The sequence below is a fragment of the Oryzias melastigma genome, linkage group LG22 (assembly GCF_002922805.2).
Source record: "Oryzias melastigma strain HK-1 linkage group LG22, ASM292280v2, whole genome shotgun sequence".
Classification (NCBI taxonomy): domain Eukaryota; kingdom Metazoa; phylum Chordata; class Actinopteri; order Beloniformes; family Adrianichthyidae; genus Oryzias; species Oryzias melastigma.
The window spans coordinates 17,768,753-17,789,617 of record NC_050533.1 but is presented as its reverse complement, the minus strand read 5'-3'; the positions used below and the strand labels follow the sequence as shown (position 1 = coordinate 17,789,617).

At 39.7% G+C, this 20,865-nt stretch overlaps 1 protein-coding gene across 3 annotated transcripts in view; it reads left to right on the top strand.

The window, feature by feature from the left end:
* The first annotated feature begins 422 nt into the window (after positions 1–422).
* runx3 (RUNX family transcription factor 3) overlaps positions 423–20,865 on the top strand; it is a 42,616-nt gene continuing 22,173 nt past the window's right edge. Inside the window, exons 1-2 of one of the 3 annotated variants that reach the window (XM_024277371.2) lie at positions 423–932; positions 1,224–1,354. In XM_024277371.2, the coding sequence (XP_024133139.1) occupies positions 1,297–1,354 (58 nt within the window). In that variant the 5' untranslated portion in view covers positions 423–932; positions 1,224–1,296. Of the gene's footprint in view, positions 1,355–20,865 lie in introns of all 3 variants that reach the window. The other 2 variants (XM_024277361.2, XM_036209947.1) reach the window with 2 other exon arrangements.

Genomic DNA, 20,865 nt, shown 5'->3' with positions numbered 1-20,865 from the left:
TTTGTTTGTGGTTTATTTCAAGAACTGGGAAGAACAAATTTGCAGACGATTCCAAAAGTAACAAAACAAAGTAAAAATGAAGATGCTAATAAATGGGGGAGAGCTCAGACAGAGATGAACAAGTGGCAATGCTGCTTCTGATGAAACTATGATTATGATACTATCTAGTGGTAAGTGAGGGTGGAGGTTTTGCGGGCCCAAAACCACGGGTTCTTACAAAACGCAGATGTGCTGTGAGTCAGACAAACTTTAAACTAGCAAAGGACAAGCAGACAGAGTCAACAGAAATACACTCAGTCGCTTTCCTGTCCATGAAAGCCACATCTATCTGTCTCATTTTCTTTCTTTTCATCTGATTCAGTCCTTTTTGTTTCTCTGTTCCCTCTTTGTGCTCGACCTGATGCGTGTGAACGTCTCTGCAGCTTCTCTGTGGTGGTTTCTGAGATCTTTGTGAACCTCGGCAGACGGCGGCGGCTGCGCAGGCCGCGGCCGGGTTTGGGGGTGAAAGCAAATAAAACAGGTTTTCAAAAACCTGATGAACGGTGAAAGTGAAGACGGAGAGTCGAAGAAGTTTGCGTGAAAAACCAGAAAGAGAGAAACCAGGAGGCGAAGGCAGGGAGGGGGAGGAGGGTGGGAGGGAGAGGCCCGGTGACCTCATGTGACATGTGACGTGGGCTCCACCACTCACAGAGGGGAGTGTGTGTGTCTCTCTGTTTGGAGGATGGCGAGGAGGATGCAGAGAGACTGTGGCTTCTAGCTTTTTACTAGCACTGACGCTCCAGTCGGGCCACCACCACCGAGGAAGAAAAGGAAAGAGGCAGACCATGCAATCAGCCTAGCGGGCTAACCTCAGACCATCAGCCTGCTGACAAGCCCAACCCTCCCCGCCAGCCAGCTCCCACCACCTGGGTCCCCCCTCATCTCCAGCCCTGGTGAGTCCACCTCCACACCTGGAGACCCCAAAGCTGCTGTTGCATCTCTTCAAGCTGCTTCTCCTCCAATCTTTCCTCGCTTCTCTCCACTCTCCTCTGGTGCTGGTGCTAACACATGCTTCTGCTGCTCTCTGCAAGCTTGTGGCTTGGGATTCCTGTGGTAGACACAAACCCGAGATTCTTGGTTGCAAACAGTCTCAGAGCTCCAGGAGTTTTAGCCCTCTTGTACTTTTCTTACTTCTTGCTCCCCTTCTTCATGGTGGTCTTTCATTTTTTTTTTGTCTTTGAAAGAGGCTTTTCCCCACTCTGAGGTTGGTGGAGACTGACTGCAGCGAGGGCTCCACGCTGTCCCGTCTCGCCTGTCATGGCATCCAACAGCATCTTTGACTCTTTCTCCAACTACAACAGCAGCCTACTCAGAGGTGAGTGCAGATCCTCCCCCTCTTTACTCCACTTTCCCCCCCCTGACACCGTCCCACCTCCTTTCAGACTCTTACTTTCACTTTTCTCCTTTTGACCAAAAGCACATATTTGGAGAGCCCATCTATCCCAAACTGCAGCAGCTTGATACGGACCATAAAGGCCTTTGAGTTTTCTTGATGGAGGAGCGATATAATGGGATCCTCACCACAAACATTCATTATCTAGTGAAACTCTGTGCTCTCTCTGTGAGAATACGAGCTCAGAGGCTCCATGTGACTGGCCGCTTTACTGGAACATGGCAATACAATAAAAGAGCAAGGAGGAGAAAAACATATTAGGCTTTCACTGCTTTACTTCCAGGAGGTACTTTTGGTCTGTGCGGTGAGGTGAGTGCACTTGACTGACGCTCGCCTCAACGAAGAAACCATTTGTTGCCATGGCAATTCTAATCAGATGGCTTTCACTTGTAAACTGTGTGCAAAGGAGATCAAAAGTGATTTTTTTTTAAAGAAAACTTGCTGAAAGTTTTTATGCTGGCAGGTGAGGGTGAACAGAAACAGAAAAAGCTGGAAAAGTCTCTCCCAATTAAGGTCGTGTTAATTAGAGACAGCTCCAGGAGAAGCACTTTGTAATTGTTTGCAGAGTTTATCTTAACATCTCTGGAGTCTCACATTTACAATCAGACTCTCTGCATCTGCGCCTCACATGAGAACAATCCTGACATCCTCTCTGGAGCTGACAGGAGATGCAGTTCCAGTGTTCTCACAGCTCCTACCAGCAGACACTTATGGTTTCCTCATGACGAGGCTCAAGCTCTCCTTTAAAAAAACAAACAAAAAAAACACTAGAACTGCCAGCCTTTATCTCCTCGAGTGCAGATCAGTGTCACCGATGTCAGGTTTCATGCACACTGCGAGTCACGCTTTGGTTTCTGGGACCTGATTATGAGGTGAGACGGGAGACAGAAACAAGTCTGTAACTAAAAACGGCTTTTAAATGCGCAATATCCTTTAGAAACTCGCGTCCGTCAGGATACCGAAATTAAACTCTCCGACAACAAAAGGCCAAGAGTCATTAAAGCCTCCCGTTCAATCCGAGAACAAATTCAAACTGGGCTCACTTCATGTAAGCAAAGTACCCCAGCGGTTAGCTCCACAACTTGCATTACACAGACGAAGGGATTTGACCAAGTCTTTGAGACTGAAATCAAACTGAAATTAAGAGGAACGGTTGCAGGGACTCCTACATGTCTGCTGAGTGTAATGCAAAACGACATGAAGCTCATGGAAACACTGTGTTGTGCTCCTCAGAAGTCAGGAAATACTGCAGAGAACAATTTTGATCTTCAACTCCTTTTTTTTATTTATTCATGTCATGCAGTTGTATTAAAGCTGAAAGGATAAAAAAAAAAAAAAAAGAAAAAAATCCTTGCCACCATCTCAATATCAGCACAGCAGACGTGCTATCAGCCTGTCTGCGTTATATTGGTATTTTTCATATATTTTCGGCTATCTCTGGGCGCAGACAGAGAACACATCTGAGCATGTGATGTGCAACATCAGATGCACTTCGCGTGAGAAGCGAGAGAACGCTTCACCTCAGAAACCTCAATCCTCTGCTGAAGCTCGGGGAGACACACACACTCACACACATGAAACATACAAGTCACAAAGGGAACAGACACTGTTTTTTTCTCCATGCTGTCTAACTCTTGAAGCACGAGAAATTGTAATGTTCTGACAGTTAAAGTGCTGCAAAAGCGCTCAGACCTGCAGAGCTGAGCGCCGAGGAGCTGTTAATCTGATGCAGACTCTCAGAGCTGTTGCACTTCACAGATAAAAACCACAATGAGGCTACACCTGCTAACCCTTCACACAGCAGCACGGCTGCTGAGCAGGAGATCAGACAGAGACCAACAAGATAGAATTCCATTAAAACACATTTAAAATATGATTAGAGCTACAATTGCCCTGAAGTGAAAATTAAACTGAAAAAAAGGCAGCAAAAAGTATAATAACCCTAGAATACTTTAGCTATAAAAAGTTACACCATCACTTTTTAAAACTTTTTTTTTACCATTACTTAATTTTTACTCAATATAATATACCAAATACAAATATTTGTTATAAAAAATGTACCAAAATATGAAAACACGTGATAAATCAGTCGTTTTCTTTTATTTTTAACTGTGGTTTAAGTAACAAAATGGAAAATAAAAACATAGGAAGATCCTAAAAACATGCTCAAAAATGACTGAAAAATTAGGAATTTGAGAAGAAAAAAAATCCTTGAAAAATAAATAAATAATGATACTGGAGACTTTATCATTGGACCACCCATTCCTAGGACATGGGACCCATGACACTCAGAAAATGCAATATATTAAAAATCATGTACATATTTTTGTTCAGGTAAAAATCCCCCCGTGATAGTGCTCTAGGGTAAAAAGAATATATATTATAAATCACAATTAGAAAAATAAAACACATAATTAAAACAAACATTACATTTTATAAATCATACAAAATTCCAAAAAACTAAAACACAATTCCTAAAAAAATTAATTAGATAAAAATGAAACATTTCGAAAAAGAAAAGTAATTTCCAGAAATCAAAATTAAATGTCAAAAAACTAAACGCAATAAAAAACTGGAACAGTAGGACATCATTGATTGGATGATGACGTTTGACTTTTGACTTTCAAGATTTTTTAAAATAATGTTTTCAGTGTCCACACAATTTTAATATACGTTTCTCTTTGTAATACAAGTTTTTAAATTAATACTGAGTATATTCAGTATCATGTCAAATTATAACTTTTGGCTGAAATTGTGGATAAACACCATCATCCAATCAACGATGTCCCATAGTACCTATCTTTTTCAGTTACCATTCAAAACGAAAAAAATAAAAATCACATTTCCAAAAACAAAAGTCATTTACGGGAATCAAAATTAAATATTAAAAAAAGAAACAATAGTAAACTAGAAAAGGTAGATATTATAGGACATCGTCGATTAGATGATGACACTTGTCTGTCATTGCAGCTTATTTGGCATGAAGTGATTCTGGATATCCACCATACTAATCATAAAACTTTTAATGCAAACTTTGAAGATATATACAGCTGCAGGAGAAAATATGTGAACCCTTTGAAATTACTTGTTTTTTTCTGTATAAACTGGACACAGCATTGTGTTTAATAAAAACATGGAGACATAAATTGTTGTGATTAAAGCGATTAAAGCGATTCAGATTGAAAAAAAAAACACATCATGTGTCCATTTCAAATTGAGGTACTCCCAAAGGGTTCAAATATTTTCTCTAGCAACTGCATAAAAAACTCAAACATCATCAAATTGTATTTCATTTATTAGCAATTCCTTTTGATGTCTGGAAGTTACTTTTGCTTTTAATTTCTTACATGTAATGTTTTTTTATGATTAATTCATTGATATCTTTAACATATTTTTCACACTGAGTGATTTCTTGGTTTGATTTGGACTTCAGGGCCACCATACAGAGCAAACAAACAAAAAAATAAAATCAATAAAGTTTATAATGTTCTCCAAATAGGCAGAATTGGGTAAACTTAGCAGTTTTTCATGTTTACAGCTGCACTTAGGCCTCTCTGATTGGTCACACGTTGGCTCTGTTTCTTTCCCCAAACTTTCCTTCACATGGAAGGACCTCTGTTTCCTTCCGACTGTAACATATTCATTGGTCCCTTTTTTTCTCTCCCTCTTTTCTTTTTTAGCGTTAGGCTCTCGGGAGCCAGCTCCCTTTGTGGTGGAGAGGGGGGAGAAAAAAGCCTCGGTTTATTAGGGTGGGAATGGTTTTTATACGTTTGGCTTATTGCGCTGCATGAATGGAAGTGAGGACTCGTGTGTGAGAAATGTGCCATGCCTCGCCACAATTGTAGAACGGCTATTTTGGAGGGTAGTGGGAGGTGGTCTGGTTTGTTCTACGAGCGTTAGGGAGGAGAACGTCCAAAGCTGTGCTCAAATAGTGTGTGGAAATGCAAAAATCATTTTTCTGAGTAGATTAACCATTGCAAAGCAATCTGGTTTTATAGGGGAGTTTAAAAAATAATTGTATTTATTTATCAATTATTTATGAGTTGATTGAAGCCCATGCACTGCTTGGTGTGAGGTCTTTATTGGTTCTGCAACCTGAAATCTGCAACCAGAAATCAGCAGCTTCAGTGAAATCAAATAATAAGAACCTGATGTTAGTCAGAAAAGCCTGCTGGGTGCAATATCTATTTATAAAACTCTAAAGGCGTATTGGACAGAATGGAGGTCCTGCACTTGATTAGGGATTTTTTTTTTTAGCTTTTTGTTTACTTTTCGGTCGGTTTCGCCGCTTTTCACCATTTGTCAACACAGCTTTATGGAGAGCTCAGTGAGGGGTAGCCGGTGTAATGGCTTCCAGGTAGATTATTTGGTCGACTGATGTTAAACCTCCATTTTCACTGAAACACTTTTGCCCCAAAACACCTGCCGCCGGTCAAGGCTAAAGAGCAGTTGTAAATATAATTTTCTGGCGGTCGACAGGCAGACCGCAGGCTCTTCACAGCCAATCTGATAAACCGAGTTTATTTCATAAAGGTTTCTCCAACTTAATAAGAGGTGGTTTGGAAAAGGCTAAACTCCTTTCTCCTGGAGAACAACATGAAGCTGCGTTCAGAGAGAGGATTTTCACGTCTTAAAGAGAAAGAAATTGTATTTTTTAAGCATGTTATAGTGGCCTTTTCCTCAAAATGGAGGTCTTATATTCTTAAAATTGCATTTTTTAGCATTTTTTTATTCAAATTATTGTGATGGAGCTAGAACAGATGCAAAAATGCAGTTGGAAAAAGTTTGTATGTGTGACATTCAAGTTATTAAGGCAAGCCACAAGCTCCCTGCTCCATTCTGATGCTTCTACTTGCAGACAAATAGATCCATGAACGTCTTCATTTTCCTCGACTGAGCTGGCATCTTCCACAAATCTGTACCGATATTACTCACCATTTTTGCTGCATGTATAGCGTTAGTTTGGTGGTGTGAGAGCTGTAAGCTAGCTGGCAAGCACGTAAACAGCTGGATGATGGGAAGGGGGGTGGGCTTTCTCCACACTTAACAGTTCCACCGATAACTCAAAGGCGAATTTCTATGTCCTAGAAAACAACATTGTTAAAGGACATAATCTTAGTTAACCCTTTAATACCTGAGGCATCGCTAGCGACGCTTAAAGTCCTTCTATGACAACTTTTTTTATTTTAAAAAAATGTTCGCTGTATTGTTTTAAATGTGATTATGAAGTTTTTAACCAAAATCCCGCAACCTAAATGTCTGAAAAAGCTATTTTTAATGTTGATCTGTTTCCAAAATCTCCTCTGAGGGGGTGTGGCTTCTGGAGCTCCCTATCTGACTAAGGCGGGATCTGTCAAGCAATATTGGTAATGTCCAGCTGTATCGCTTTGACCTGGATGTTTGCTCAAACGAGGAAGTGAAGATCTTCATGGACCGAACTTTCATTGATCTACAATCCTTTACAACTGCGGTCAAATGAGCCGCCGTTCACATTTCTGTGGTCACATCAAGAAGGTCTGCGGAGTCTCACTGAGATTTTCCAGCGGTCTCAGTCCTGCTACCTTAAGTATTGTATGAAACTCACACAAAAATCCAGTGATGCTGATTTGACCACAGAAATGTGAACGGCGGCTCATTTGACTGCAGTCAATGGAAGATACCATCTTCTCTTACCTGAACTAGATACGCTAGTCGGGCATGATGAGGGTTTAGTGCATGTGCAGCAGAGCTGTTGTGACGTAAAAAAGGCTCATTATTTCAAACAGAGTCTGTCCAAGACAGTTTGATTGACAGCGATTTAAAAGTAGAAATACTCGGAAATGCAAAAACAAAATGATTTCTTATTACACTTGTTCTCTTTCATAAGAAAAATGCCACACAGACATGTTAAAAACTAAAAAAAAACAGGAATTTCATTGGAGGGGGACTTTAAACAAAAAATGTTAACATACCACTTTTACAATGGATCAGATTATGATTAAAGTGGGATTTTAATCCCAATTCATCTAAATTAGCATGTCAAAAACTAATCAGATGGTCCAAGGAGACTGTAAAAGTATGTAAAAAAAATACAAAAATGATTAAATATTTATTATTTAATATTTCTAAACAATGTGAGGATGTGCCCCTTGAGATAGTATCTCGTTTTCGAGGGGTTAGTCCTTTAACAGGTAACTTTAGATAGAATATAGTGCAATCGATAAACAAGAACGCAATTAGGATACAAAGAAAATAATTAAATAAGTGATTTAATATACTTTTTAATGTTATTTTTTACATAAATGGTAAAAATAAAAAGCAGATTAAATAGCTGATGCGATTTAGTAGAAAGAAAAGTTTCTGGAAGGATGGAGCCATGTTAGAAGAATTTACAACGTCTAGACCGGCTTCAGTAAATAGGTCCCTGAAGATTGAGGCTGCATGTCTGGAATACGGACTTTAAGCTCACTCATAATTGGATAACGGGGTGGAAATGATCGAGAATCTCTTTAGCTTGATTTCTGACTTTTAAAGCTCGTGCCGGATGAGGGTTTTCAACTTCCATGAGTCATTTCTTTACGCTTAATTTGCTTCATTTACGAGCAGATAATGTTTCATATCAGAGCTCGCATGAAAACGACTGAATCCACACAACAGGACTGGACGTACATGATCTCATTCATCCTGTGTAGCACACAACTAAATAAAGAAAAAGCTTCTTATTCTTCGCTTTTGTTTCGAAGCTACGCCCTTCAACCACAGGCCAGCCCCGCAGCTCATTACATGGCAAGTTTGGAATTGAGGAATAAAACACAAGTTGGCTAATTTATGCACCACTGACATGCATTCGTGCCACAGTTTTCTGCTGCAGCGAACTCGCCGGGTTGTTTTTCTATACGGCTGGAAATAAGGTAAACAGTTGGACGTTTCATCACAGGTTTCAGTAGCTGCAATTAGAGAGCTGTGACCTGAGCTCCACTTGGAAGAATCCACTTTTTGTTTAGACCCCTCCCTGTATCATTTTAGCATCTCTCACTGCTGCAGTTAGAAAGACAGCTTGTGACTAAGCACAACCTCGACGGCTGAGCACTTTTGTTTTTGACATTACAGTTGCCTTTTAAGCCACAAATTGCTTTAATGGGAGAGGAATGGGTCGGGCGCATGAAGTGAGTCAAACTTATGGAGATCCCACATGTTCAAAAAACAAATGGGGAGGCAGGCGTTTCTGTTAGATTGAAGGCAGGAGGCTTTTACTTTATCAAGTGTGGAAATTTGGCAGACTCTGGGGGCTGTGAGGTTACCATCAAAAGAACAAACAGTGTTATTCACAGACAAAAAAGACTGAATCTTCAAATAATTGTAAGTAACTTTAATCATTCTCAAAACACACTTATAGCCTTCCCTCCTTCCCATAAGCAATAAAGTAAGAAACGTAATTAGGGAGGAGGAAATATGCAGATAATGATAGGATGTGAGAGCGCTGCTGGCTAAAAGATGTTGTCTGATTCTCTATCTCCCTCTGTGTTCCCAGATTTTTTTTTTTTCTCCAAAAGTTGTTTACATACAGTTAATTGTCACTGCCGCAATAAAACTTGTTTTGGGGTTGCTTCTTCTCTGCTTTCAAACACAATTTTAACCACAAGGAATTGATTTTTTTAGTAGGAGCAGCACTTCAAAAACAGGATTTTAGTTTTTGTTTCGACACGCAGTCCGGGGGCCCAAATGACTGCCTCAGTAATGGCCCACTTAAATGTGCTTTTCTCTTTGGCAGATTCTGTTGTTATTTTGTGACTAAGATAATTGGTGAATTAGTTTGATGCTGAAGGGAGACACTATGGATGGGAAAAGCCTAAAACTATTTCTGCAAACCAGATTAATATTTGATATATTGCTGTTGATATTTTTTGTTGTTTTGCATCATAAATGTGCACACCCTGCAAAAACTGAATCTTTAGAAACTGTTGTTTCAAGAAAATGTGTTTTATTTTCTGTCTTGCAAGAAAAAAATCATGTTAAGCCTTGTTTTCATTGAGCAGTCAGGTCGGGTATTTTGAGCGATTCCATTGTAAAATGGACCCATTGATCAGTACCGGACCCTACCTCTTGGGGCCCCCATCGATTATAGGTCCATTGAAAAGTGGAATGGAGCGGTTGTAGCCACCTGTCGATTGGTAGAAAGTGATGACGACTTTAGAGAGAACATATAAAGGTTCATTTAAGCTAACGTTTCCAACGTTTGTAAGCTCTTGGGTTTTTGAAAATCCACATTTATGTTTTATTTTTTCCTGTAATTCTGGTGTCTCACTTTAGATGATGCACCACAAACAAACAGACTTGTGTTTAGGTGCAGAAAGTTATTTTTGTTGTTTTTCTAAAACACATGTTTTTCGAGTCAGACATTTTTCTCATCATTTCAATACAACAGATACAGAGTTTTTTTAAGTGTGTTTTGTCCCAACCAATTTTTGCAGTTGGCACTAAAATAGGAGCAAAAACCACAGATTTTAGCATGTTTTTGTCCAGATTCCTTGTTGTTTCTTTCTCATATGAGGTTGCATTAAAAAAAACAGTTTATGTATTTGCTCCTGGTCTTCACCATTTATCAGGATTTAGAACCTTTTGTAACTTAAAAAGTTTGCTCACCCCCGCTATAGGCGATGGTCCCATATCCCAAACTGCATCTGCGCGGTGATCTGAATGCAAGTCTCCCTGCAGCGGCAGGTCACCGTGCGGCAGCATTTGTAATCTGGAGTTGGCAGTTGCATTTTTCTACAGTGGCCACGGAGGTTTTAAGAAAAAGTTAAAAATTTCGCGACAATGATTTTACTCTAAAAGTTGACATCGGTCATTGGCTGCCCTTGACGAAATCGCAAAATTGTTGCGAATGGCTGATCATATCGAGTGGCGGCTGGTAGATCGAGGGTATATAAATAGTAGGCCAGTTTGCACTCCTGACTCCTTGAAGATTATAGCGATGTTTTTCAATTGCAAAATAATCTTAGTTTGAGAGTTTAAGAAGAGTTCTTAGTAATACCTTTTTTCTTACCCTATCGGTAGATTTCTTTTTCTTACTTAATTAAAATCTGCCAGTGGGTGAGAATTTTTGACTTATTTCTAGGCAGCCTGTTTTTGCAATTTTCCTAATTCGCATCACAACTTTCAGAAACTCATTTCTATTAAGGTAATTTTGTCAAAACCGACTTAGTTCACAAATGCAAATTTGTGTTTCACAATGAGTCTGCAGCAGAAGGCTTTATTTTCCCAGGAGGTTTTGCCCTAAAGTAAACCTTTCTTACTTCTGTATTAGCTCCGTGTAGGAAATACCATGCCAGGGATTCCCCCTCAGCTGTGCAGCAGAAGTGGCCCCTCGGCTTCTTCTCCATAGTCTGTCTGCAGAACGGTCGGTCAGTCTGCAGCCTCTCTAGCGTGCAGCCATCACCAATAACCGTCTGACTTTCACCACTGCTGAGTCAGAGAGGAGCAGCACATGCTTTGGTGACAAATGTGACGTTTGCCGTCTAAATGCTGTCTTACCTAATCTTAATAGTCAGTCTTCTGTTGTCCAGTGAAATCACTGACAAGGTTACGCAGCAAAAATTGCTAGTTTTATCCCTCAAATTGCTTGATTTTTAAAAAAATATGTTGTTTTAAGATAAATGTTTTTTTTCTGTTTAGTCGAATGAAAATCATAAATACAAACAAAAAACATAGTTTTGCTGCTTGATGAAAGTCAGAAAAATAAATGATCTTTACTGTCTGTGGTTTGAAAGCTGGTCGTGCTAACGTTGCAATTCTGGCAGAAAGATATTTACTTCTCCCTGACATGAACACAACTTTTCTCCTTTAATCAGTGATGAAATTGGAGGCAGAAAGTGAGCCGCGACTACAGCTACTACGGAGTTTGATTAACCTAATCACCAGCCAACCAGACTCTAGCTTTCTGATTGGGCCCACAAACGCTCCTTGTCATCGTCGTGTCATTAGCTCGTCGTTAGCTGTGGCCGCCTTGACGTGGAGCAGCGACGTGCGCGGCCTAAACACAGCAATCAAGGGATTAGACTCTGAGCCTCAATGAACGCCTCGGGCTCTGGTTTAAAGAGAGGAAAAATCCCGCCGTGCCGTGTCTGCGTGGACACAGCACCGGGCAAAGCTACTGCTGATTAGTGATGGAGGTGATGAAAGGAAACATTCAATCACTTAGGATGCATGAGTGCTTTCTCGGATCACAATTAAGACAAATCCTTGATGGAAGTTAGAATGCAGAGACGCTTCAGCCCCTTTGTGGCTTTGCTGAATCCTGGAATCAAACATGAAGAGGACTTATGTTATCAAAGTCCCACTCCAATCATCTCTTGATGGAATCTAAAAGTGATTAAGCTTTTTTTTCTTTTTTTTTTTTTTTCTTTTTTTAGGACAGTTTCTGCAGGAATTTATTAAAAATTCACCTCAAAGTTTTGGGTGGGCCTGTTGGAGGAGAGTATACCAGCCCACTTCCCGTATTCTGTTTATACACTCTCCCACTAGTTTACAGCCCCTCACAAACCCAACCTAACATTACCGATAAACCAAAAATGGCGAGCAATATTGGAGCTATCCCGCCGTACGGTATTGAGCCAGCTGGGATGAGGTAAACAACGGTCATCTACAAGTGAGTGCATTGGAATTTAGCGGTACAGGTAGCTTGTGGCTTGTCTGTCACTCTTATAGGGCTGGGTATCACCAATAATTTCCAGAATTGATTCGATTCGATTTAGATTTTTTGATTCTTTCGATCCTCTCAATTCAGTTCAGTTAAATTCAATTTAGACACATTTGTTTAGAAATACATTAATAATCTATATATGTTTTGAAGATATTCACATTAATCTGATACATTCACATACTGTAAAATGTATTAGTAAAATAATAATGAGATTGTTAATATCATACAGTGTTACATGGATTCTCAAATGGAGAAGCTCCAACAATTGTTCTGCCTCTCCTGGAGGGTGTTTCAGTTTGGCCACTAGGTGGCGATCACACTATAGCCTTATTCCAGAAGAAGAAGAAAGTATGAGCAAAAACAGTGTTTTAGACCACAAATGGTTACTTTAAAAAATATTGCCCTAAAAGATTTTTGAACAAATAATTGTGAGTTTATAAATATTTTCATTTAGTCAGCAATGTATGTTTAGGTCAACCAAGGGTTAGCATTAGCCTTCCTATGGAAAATCCCATTATACCTTAGCATCAAGCTAGCGGACTTTAGCTTTATGCATTAGATCGATTTCTACTTTTAAGGGTCAGTTATTGATCTATTAAGCTTAAGTCGATTTAGATCAATTAATCGATTTTATTAACCTACACTCTTAATGATTTTAATAAAGAAATACTCAGAAATTCCATTTTAAATGCAATTTTTAATGTAACAGATTTTATAGACACTTTTCATGTGAATAAGGAAGACATAGAAACTAGCATGGAGCTACTAGATTGAGTTTGAAGTGTCATCAAGTTGAGAGACTATAAAAGAGACAAAACGGTGACGAACAGGCGTCAATATTTCCTCATTGAGTTGCTTGTGAATCTGAAGGTTAGCCGTTGGCCGTTTCCACTCGTCTCCTGCCGGATTCACATTCACACCATTCATGTCATATGTCACATACCTCTACGTTTTCCTTTGCAGTTCAAAGTAACACGGAATAGTCTGAAAAAGCAAAACCATGTGGCTTTTGTTGCAAAAAGGAATGAACAACAGCATTCCATGAGCGACCACATCAAACATCTCGCCTGTCATGAGGCTAAACGAGGGCAGGCTGGCCTGCTTACCCCACTGACATGGCTCCCACTAATTAACCAGATTTTAAAAGGGGACACATCCTCTTAATCAGTTTCAATTAAATACAAGTTTTAAAAGATTTGGGCCTCCCATCAAGTGGGGACAGCCACACAGCACGCACAAAGAGCCATTGTCTGCTGTGAAACTGCGGTTTACAGCCTTGGCTATAATGTCCTGGTGGTTGCTGGAAGCCATGCACACTTCCTAATACTCGTCTCACATGCGATTCTACTTTGAGTGAAAACTAAGCTATGGAGCTTTGAGTTTATGTAAGAGGGACACTTCACAACTTATTTTCTGAGTTGACAGAGTCTGCTGCCTAACCCCTTCCTCACCCCCCCTTCTCTCCTCTGTCTCTGGCGCTACTATATTTGCGTGGGATCTGAAGCCATGGAAGAGGAGACGCAGGCTGTGTTGCCAGTCAAACGTGTTGGAGCTGTCAGACTGAACGGCTTCCAGCTCTGCGTCCTGTCTCCTCTCCCCGTCAGTGGAAGCTGTTTGATCTGACAGAAGCTCCATTAGAGACGCGGGGAAGTTCAGCTGCCGCGAGCTTGGATGACTTCAGCAGTCGCAGGGAGGAAAAGGGTTTTGCACAGAGTCTGGTTGCAATCTCTGTGTCTGCTGTGCATCTATAAATGTCTGCGCATAACTTGCCCTTTTAGTAGGTGTGTGTGGTTACACAGCCTAAGTGGGCTGACATATTTTGGAGCAACGCTGGGCACAGGGGGTGATGGTGCAGTGAGTAATGATTTCGCTGTTGAGGCGCAATTACAGAAAGCGAAAGAGGTTGTTTGGCAGGTGGAAAGGTGGGAAAAACTCTTCGTCATGTGTTGTTTATCTCGCCCAGCCTCCAGCGAAGTGGCATAGTTCTGGTGTGAAAGTGATGAAACAGCAGATAAAAAATGAAGATTTGATCATGATTGGTTTGAGTAAAGTTCCACTTTTATTTGTTGCAATCTGCAGTAACAGCTCTGACAATAGGAGGCTGAATATCCTCACCTGCTGGGTGACTGCAGTTAAACAGAATCAAAAAGAGGTGAATTAATGAAAGATTCGACTTCTGATCTGTGTGTGGCAGCTGGCAGGCCTTTGGCACCGGCACTGCATGGCAGTTAAACTGTCACCGACAGGAACTGTAAATCTTTTTGCAGAAGGTGAATTCAGCTCAGCAGCATCGCAGGTGCCGCCATGTGAAGTTAAGCTGCAGCTCCCAGAATCCGTCCCATACTGGGGCGAGGAGACGATTTTCAGCGGGACGCCTCCTGCAGCGGACGTCTGAGCATGTGCGGAGTTGTGTGTCTGCGAGGGGTGGGGGTGCTGTTACTTTGGCAACGCAACTGCACATATTGCAGCGATTACCACAGCGGAAAAATGTTTTTCTGCAACATGCAATTACTACAGATTACAGATTGCCTTCCTTGCATCAGATGCTCCAGCCAGAAAAGGAGAAACACTGCCATTTGTGTGCGTGGATTTGTGTATGTGTGCCGATACACACAGTCGGAGACAAAGAAAGATGAGAAATGATTATAGCTCGCACTAAAAACCACAAAAAATGGGAGAGTTGACGTATTTATGGGACTCATTTAGATTTAAAGGACATTCTGACTTTCGGGGGTAAATAAAGGAAGAAAAAAAGAATCAATCTGTCCTTCAGTAACATGAACAAAATCAGAGCGCTGGTACATTTCTCAGTCTTTTGTCCGTCATCGTCAACATTTCCAGAAGTGTACACCGATGTCCTCATGGAAAGCCAAAATGCCACACGTTCTATTAATTTTGGACTATATGTTTTGTTCTAGGATACAAATCACTGCAAATATTAAAACGCTTCCTTCAGATCACGCTAAACAATACGTCCCAGGAATGGTGCCCTGCAGCAAGGCAGGGCCCTATTCACAAACCCACCAGATCAAAATTCAACCCCAAAAAGCTCCTATTATAGCAGTGGGGCTTTTTGGTGAGTTTACCATCCAGTTTCTACTTTTAGTGGGTTTCCAAAGAATAAACAGGCCCAGGAACCACATCACACGCTGCTGACTGTCATCGTCGGAGAAGTGTACCCGACGGATGATGTGAGGGCGGAATGACCATGACACTGAGGTTTACGGCGTCCCCCTAACCCTCATCTTCTGGTTTCTTTGGGTGCGGGGCGTGCCGCTAAACAGGGATGAAAAGGAGGAAAAGGGGTTCTGACCACATTCGAGCTCCAGGGATTCACACGAGTCCGTTTGTAGCTTTTAACTTGAAAAAGACTTAAAAGTCAAAGCATTTGGCAAAAAAATACAAAACATCAATGAATGGCTGAGCAGACATTCAGCTAAAGGCAATGAAGACATTAATATCTTTGTGTGACGGCGGTTAAATGACAGAGGTGTGTTTTTTTGTAAACTGATCAAGTAAGTCTGGTCTGTGTGAACGTGCCGGGGTCAGACTTGCATAACAGCGTTATAAGAGGATGACTCACACTGAGGATGAGTGAGGACGTCTGTCTGCAGACAATGCAAATCCAGCAAGCGCTGAATTTGGGTAGAAACCTTCAGAGTACGGGAGTTTTTAAGAAAATCATCTTCACTTCTGGAGGGAAACATCAGATTGAATCCTGAATATGTGCCAGATAGACGATAAGAACAAACAAGAGTCCCTTTGTCTATAGAGTATGTTTATTTTTATGTTTAGACTAATACATCTCAGTCATCCAGTGTCTTGATCTCTTTGGATTTTTATGTATACAGATTTAAATGTCATTTGCTGTTGTAGTTTTTTCTTTCTCAGTTTTGTAGGTGTGGTGTCTGCTCTCACGATGATTTGGATTGAATCTCTTTTTCCCTTAAAAAGTCAAATCATGATTACTCCACCCCCGTGTTCAACAGTTTACAAAAATACTAAACAGTACATAAGAAATTAAGAAAATAAACATCCCACTGTGAGATTTTTAACCCTAGAGCATTATCGCCGGGTTAATTTCAACCGAGCAAAAGTATTTACAAGATCTTAAATAAGTTGCATTTTTCATGGGTCCCTGGATAAAGTCTCACATGTCCCAGAAATGGGTGAACCAAAGACCAAGTCTCCAATATCTTTTTATTAAGAATTTTTTTCTTCTCAAATTCTTGATTTTTCAGTCATTTTTGAGCATGTTTTAGGATATTCCTGTTTCTAATTTTAATTTTGTTACATAAACTACAGTTGAAAATAAAAGATAACTACTGTAATTTATCACGTGTTGTTATATTCTTATTTATTTCTTATGAGAAATACTTTTTTATTGGGTATATTTTATTGAGTAAAAATTACCCGGCAAAAATGATGGTGTAACTTTTTATATCGAAAGTGTTTTAGGGTTAAATGAATGTAAATTAAGCGAGTCCATGCTTAAAGGGCTGTTGTTGATTTGGAAATGTTTTATTTCAATCAATCAAACCAAACATTTGAATTAAAGAAGACAAACAATAGTAATGTACAGAGATGATTTCAAACTTAGGATATTTATTTATTAAATGTTACTTTAACATGTTTATGCATTAATAATAGAATTATAACAGTGCTATATATGTCTATGACAATTTCAATCTATTTTACTTTAGACTGCAGCACATTCAAGTTCCTTTCAAAATAAGATACATCCTGTGTCAAATAACTAAATAACTTTTTTTTATTTGCAAAGTTTTTGCCTTTTTCTCTAAAGTAAATTTGTCAAAAAGAGTTAAACTGATTGCTTGAAAGTTATTAGAATCTCACCTTTCGATTTAACAAAACCAGATAGATAATTGTGAGTGTAGTATGGTAAAAGGTTAAAGGTCATGTAATGATTCAAAGGATTTAAAAGTATTTTTCTTGTATTAATGTGTACTTATTTCTACACTTTTTTGGCTATTTTGAGTATTTTTAAACTTATATGTCAACAAAAAGTTAATAATAGAAAGCATAATGACTTTAGCAAAGGCTAACAAGATTGGAAATATTTTGCAAATGTTGTTAGCAGTTTGATTATTGCTGAGATTAAGGAATATTACTGTTAAAATTAAACTACTTTTTAATTTAAAAACTATATAAGAATGTAATTTAGTATGTTCACTGTTTGCTCCAGAGGATTAGAGGAACTGATTGCTTTCTATGTTTGAAACAATCTTCAAGGATCCCATTTGTAACCGACTGAAATAATAAAATAAAAGGTGTAACATTCAGAGTCGTCCCGCAACAACCATTAGGTTGCTCACTTAATTCATGAAGCTTTAATAAGCCCTCAGCTCCTCTCTGCACCTTTGATCAAATGTAAGGAGCTCATTAAAGATGCATGGGATGAATGCGCTCATTGTCTCCTCTGGTAACTGCTGCATCGCAGCTCATCATGCTTCCATATAATTAGGTGCTGGGTTTGGAAACGTCACCGTCCTCTTCATCTTCGCTGGAATAAAATATGTTCTCGACGGCTCCGGGGATCCCAAATTGGGGCCTGACACTCTCGTGAGTTACTGAAAGCATAAAGTCATGCGAGGGGCAAATCACTGTGGAAAAGTTTAAAGTAGAAGTTCAAGAGTATTACAAGCCGAGCAGAGTACACAAAAGGCGCACCAGACATCATTAAAACTAACACAGACGACCTCGGTGGAGAAAAAGTAACATACAAATTTATATGATCAAAAATCCTCAATGTGGTTCCTATTTTCTTGTCTGAACATCAAAATGGACAAAAATGACCACCGATTGTGATGTGCTGACACGTTGTGTAATCAAAATTTGAGAAAGAATCAGCCATCAGAGCAGCAGGAGCCCGAAACCCAAACAGTCTGTACCCACTCACTGTTGTTTAAAAGTTTCTCCATATACTTGTGTATATAAACACTCCGACGCTAGAATATGATTTGGCTTTGAGGGGACTGGCACAAACGGTTTTGGTGACTTACATCATGCTTGGAAGTCTAATCACAGACACTCCTGTCATATCAAGCAGGAGAAGTCAATTTCATAGCGAGCTGCATTTCAACAAAAAAGGGAAAAAGGAGGAGGGAAGGGTAAACAAGCTCAGCGTTCCACAGCCGCCGCAGAATTCATCATTCATACAAAAAAATACCCCAAGTCCCAAAGTAGAGCTAATTTAATCCGAGAGGAATAAAACTCGAGTTGTCCATTCAGAACACTCACATTTCCACCCAGCAGAAACCCCCAGATGAAATCCGAGCAGACACTTTTCGGAAGGAATGCGTTCGGTGGGTTGAGGGCCAGAGCCTGGCCTGTAATTTGTGAATGTACAGAAATGTGTGACCGCCACAGCTCCTCTAAAGATAGAAATCTTTGTCTTATGTCATCACCGAACCCCAAACGGGTTCTAAAGGCGCCCCCTTTTCCAAATGAATAGCTGCACATCCGAAGGCTGTCCGAAAATAACCTGGGAGTTTACTCTGGCTATTAGATCAAATCCAAGAAAGAGGAGCGTCTAAAAGAGAGAAGCTGCCCCTCGTCTTCATCAGGACTTTAGGATGCTCTGAGGGCTGTGTGGGTGGCCTTTAGAAGCAGGTATACGTTTACAGACCCCAAAGGTTTTCTCCTTAATGGGAACAGCACTCATCTTATACCTGACTCATTAGCTCAGGTAGTGGCTTTGGCTTAAGTGAAGATATGTTTCAAAAAGTTTACAAAAAATTGGAGAATTATGTTTTTAATGTGTTCATTGCATTAAAACTGAAAGTTTTTTTTCCTGTCATAATTGTAGGTTGTGATTCATATCAGAAAAAACAAAGAATTCAGATCAAAACAAACTTTTTAGTCACCACTTAGCTCTGAAGGAGAAGCATGTTCTCATGGCTGTTACCTGAGGGATATATTTTTGTAAAAACAATATGGTTGGTGGGGGCCTTCACGAGGGAGTCGTGTCTTGATTTCAGGCTCAGCCCTGGCCGGATCATTAAAAAGCGTTCAGGGGCATGGCAGAGCTCTGTCCTCTGTGCCTTTGCGGCTGAAACTGTAGAAACTGTGTGTTGAAATGCAGAGGTCTAAATGTGACAGGCGCCCGGAGCGAACATTACGGCTGAGTGGGGTATAGCTAGTGCATGTGGTCACGTTTTAATAATGAACTAAGGCAGGAGGACGACTAAAATATCAGGAGCATTGTCCCTGTACCAGCTGAACTTGAAGATACATGACAGCTAAGAGATGTGACTATTAGCTGTGACAGTATTTGGGATTTATTAAAATATTGACTGAAAAAACCAACATGTGTGATAAAATTGAAGGTTTTGCTGCCAGATTTAGAAATAATTAGCTTTTTGATACTTTTTGTTTTTATTTTGCCTCATTTTTAGTAGTAAATGTGTGCTTAAATATATATTTCACTCTCTGGGAGTCTTTTTATTTGTTGTTACTATGTTAAAACACAATAAAAAAATTAAAAATCATAAAAAGAATTTGTAAAAAGCAAAAAAAAAAAAAAAAACTTTACCTAAAATGTAAAAAAGTCCTATTTGACTCAATCTATCTTTTGTTCAAATTCTGATTTCCGTTGACGTGGACTTTTTGTTGTTTTGGACATTTTCTCACACATGTTGTGGTGACGCACCGGCGCATCCCGTGTCAGAGGCTCATGGTCAAAAACAACAGTTCCCACGAGAATATGGTAAAAATGAGTCTGGTCTCAGTTTGACTGTCATGAAGACTCAAACCCCCTTCTGAGTCTGTGTGCCAGGCTGCGGATGTGATCGGTGCGTCAGTGCGCGTGGATGCCACCTTGCTCCATAAGTGCGCGTAAAGTCTTCTGTCAACAGGCATGCGCACCCCTGATTGTGATGATGTAAATAAAAAGAACAAATCTTGTCAAATATATTACATTCTGGTTGATTAAAGCTAATTAAATCGACATGGGAAAACTACAGAGGAACATAATTTGTTCGTAATTATATTAAGAACAAATAGCAGAACTTAATCATAATGTAGATATTTCAATTAATATTTTTTTTTATATTTTCAGGTTTAAAAATGCTATTTTTTTGGGACGAAAAAAAGAACAAAACCAATTATCTTTATTTAATAGTTTTTAAAAAAATATTGAAAGTATTCTGTACATTCTATGGTTATTTTATGTTTGGAAGACTTCACACTATAAATATAAAATTCTTGAATAAAGCGTAGATTGTATTTGTATTTTCAGCATCTATCCGTTTGCTTCTTCCTCATCCAGAACAATCACCGGAGTGGTTCGTTGAGCGTCTTGCTGTCAGGTCGGAGATGAAACTCCGCCTGTCTGAGCGCCCAGAGCAAAGGTTTCCTCTGCGCAGATGAGAAACGTCTGTCTGACAGCCGGAGCTGACAGCAGCGATTGAAAAGGCAAACGCGCCAACTAGTGTCAAAAAGCAGGATGGCTGGGTGTGCCGTCACTGGATGCAACTTTTTCAATAATGAATTCAGCCTGTGGCGCATACGAGTTCGTTTTTGTTGATGCGTAATTGGACTATTTATGTCTGTTTGCTTTAATTGTCGAGTTTATTTCGGAGCAGTTCATTAATGAGATAAAGATCAAAGATTCTAATTTCATTTTTTATGATTTTCTTTTGTTTACATGGAAATAAGTTACGGAGCGTCTTAATAAAACGGCTTATCAGATGATATTTAACCGCAGAACCGAGTGTTCTGGAGCTTCTTT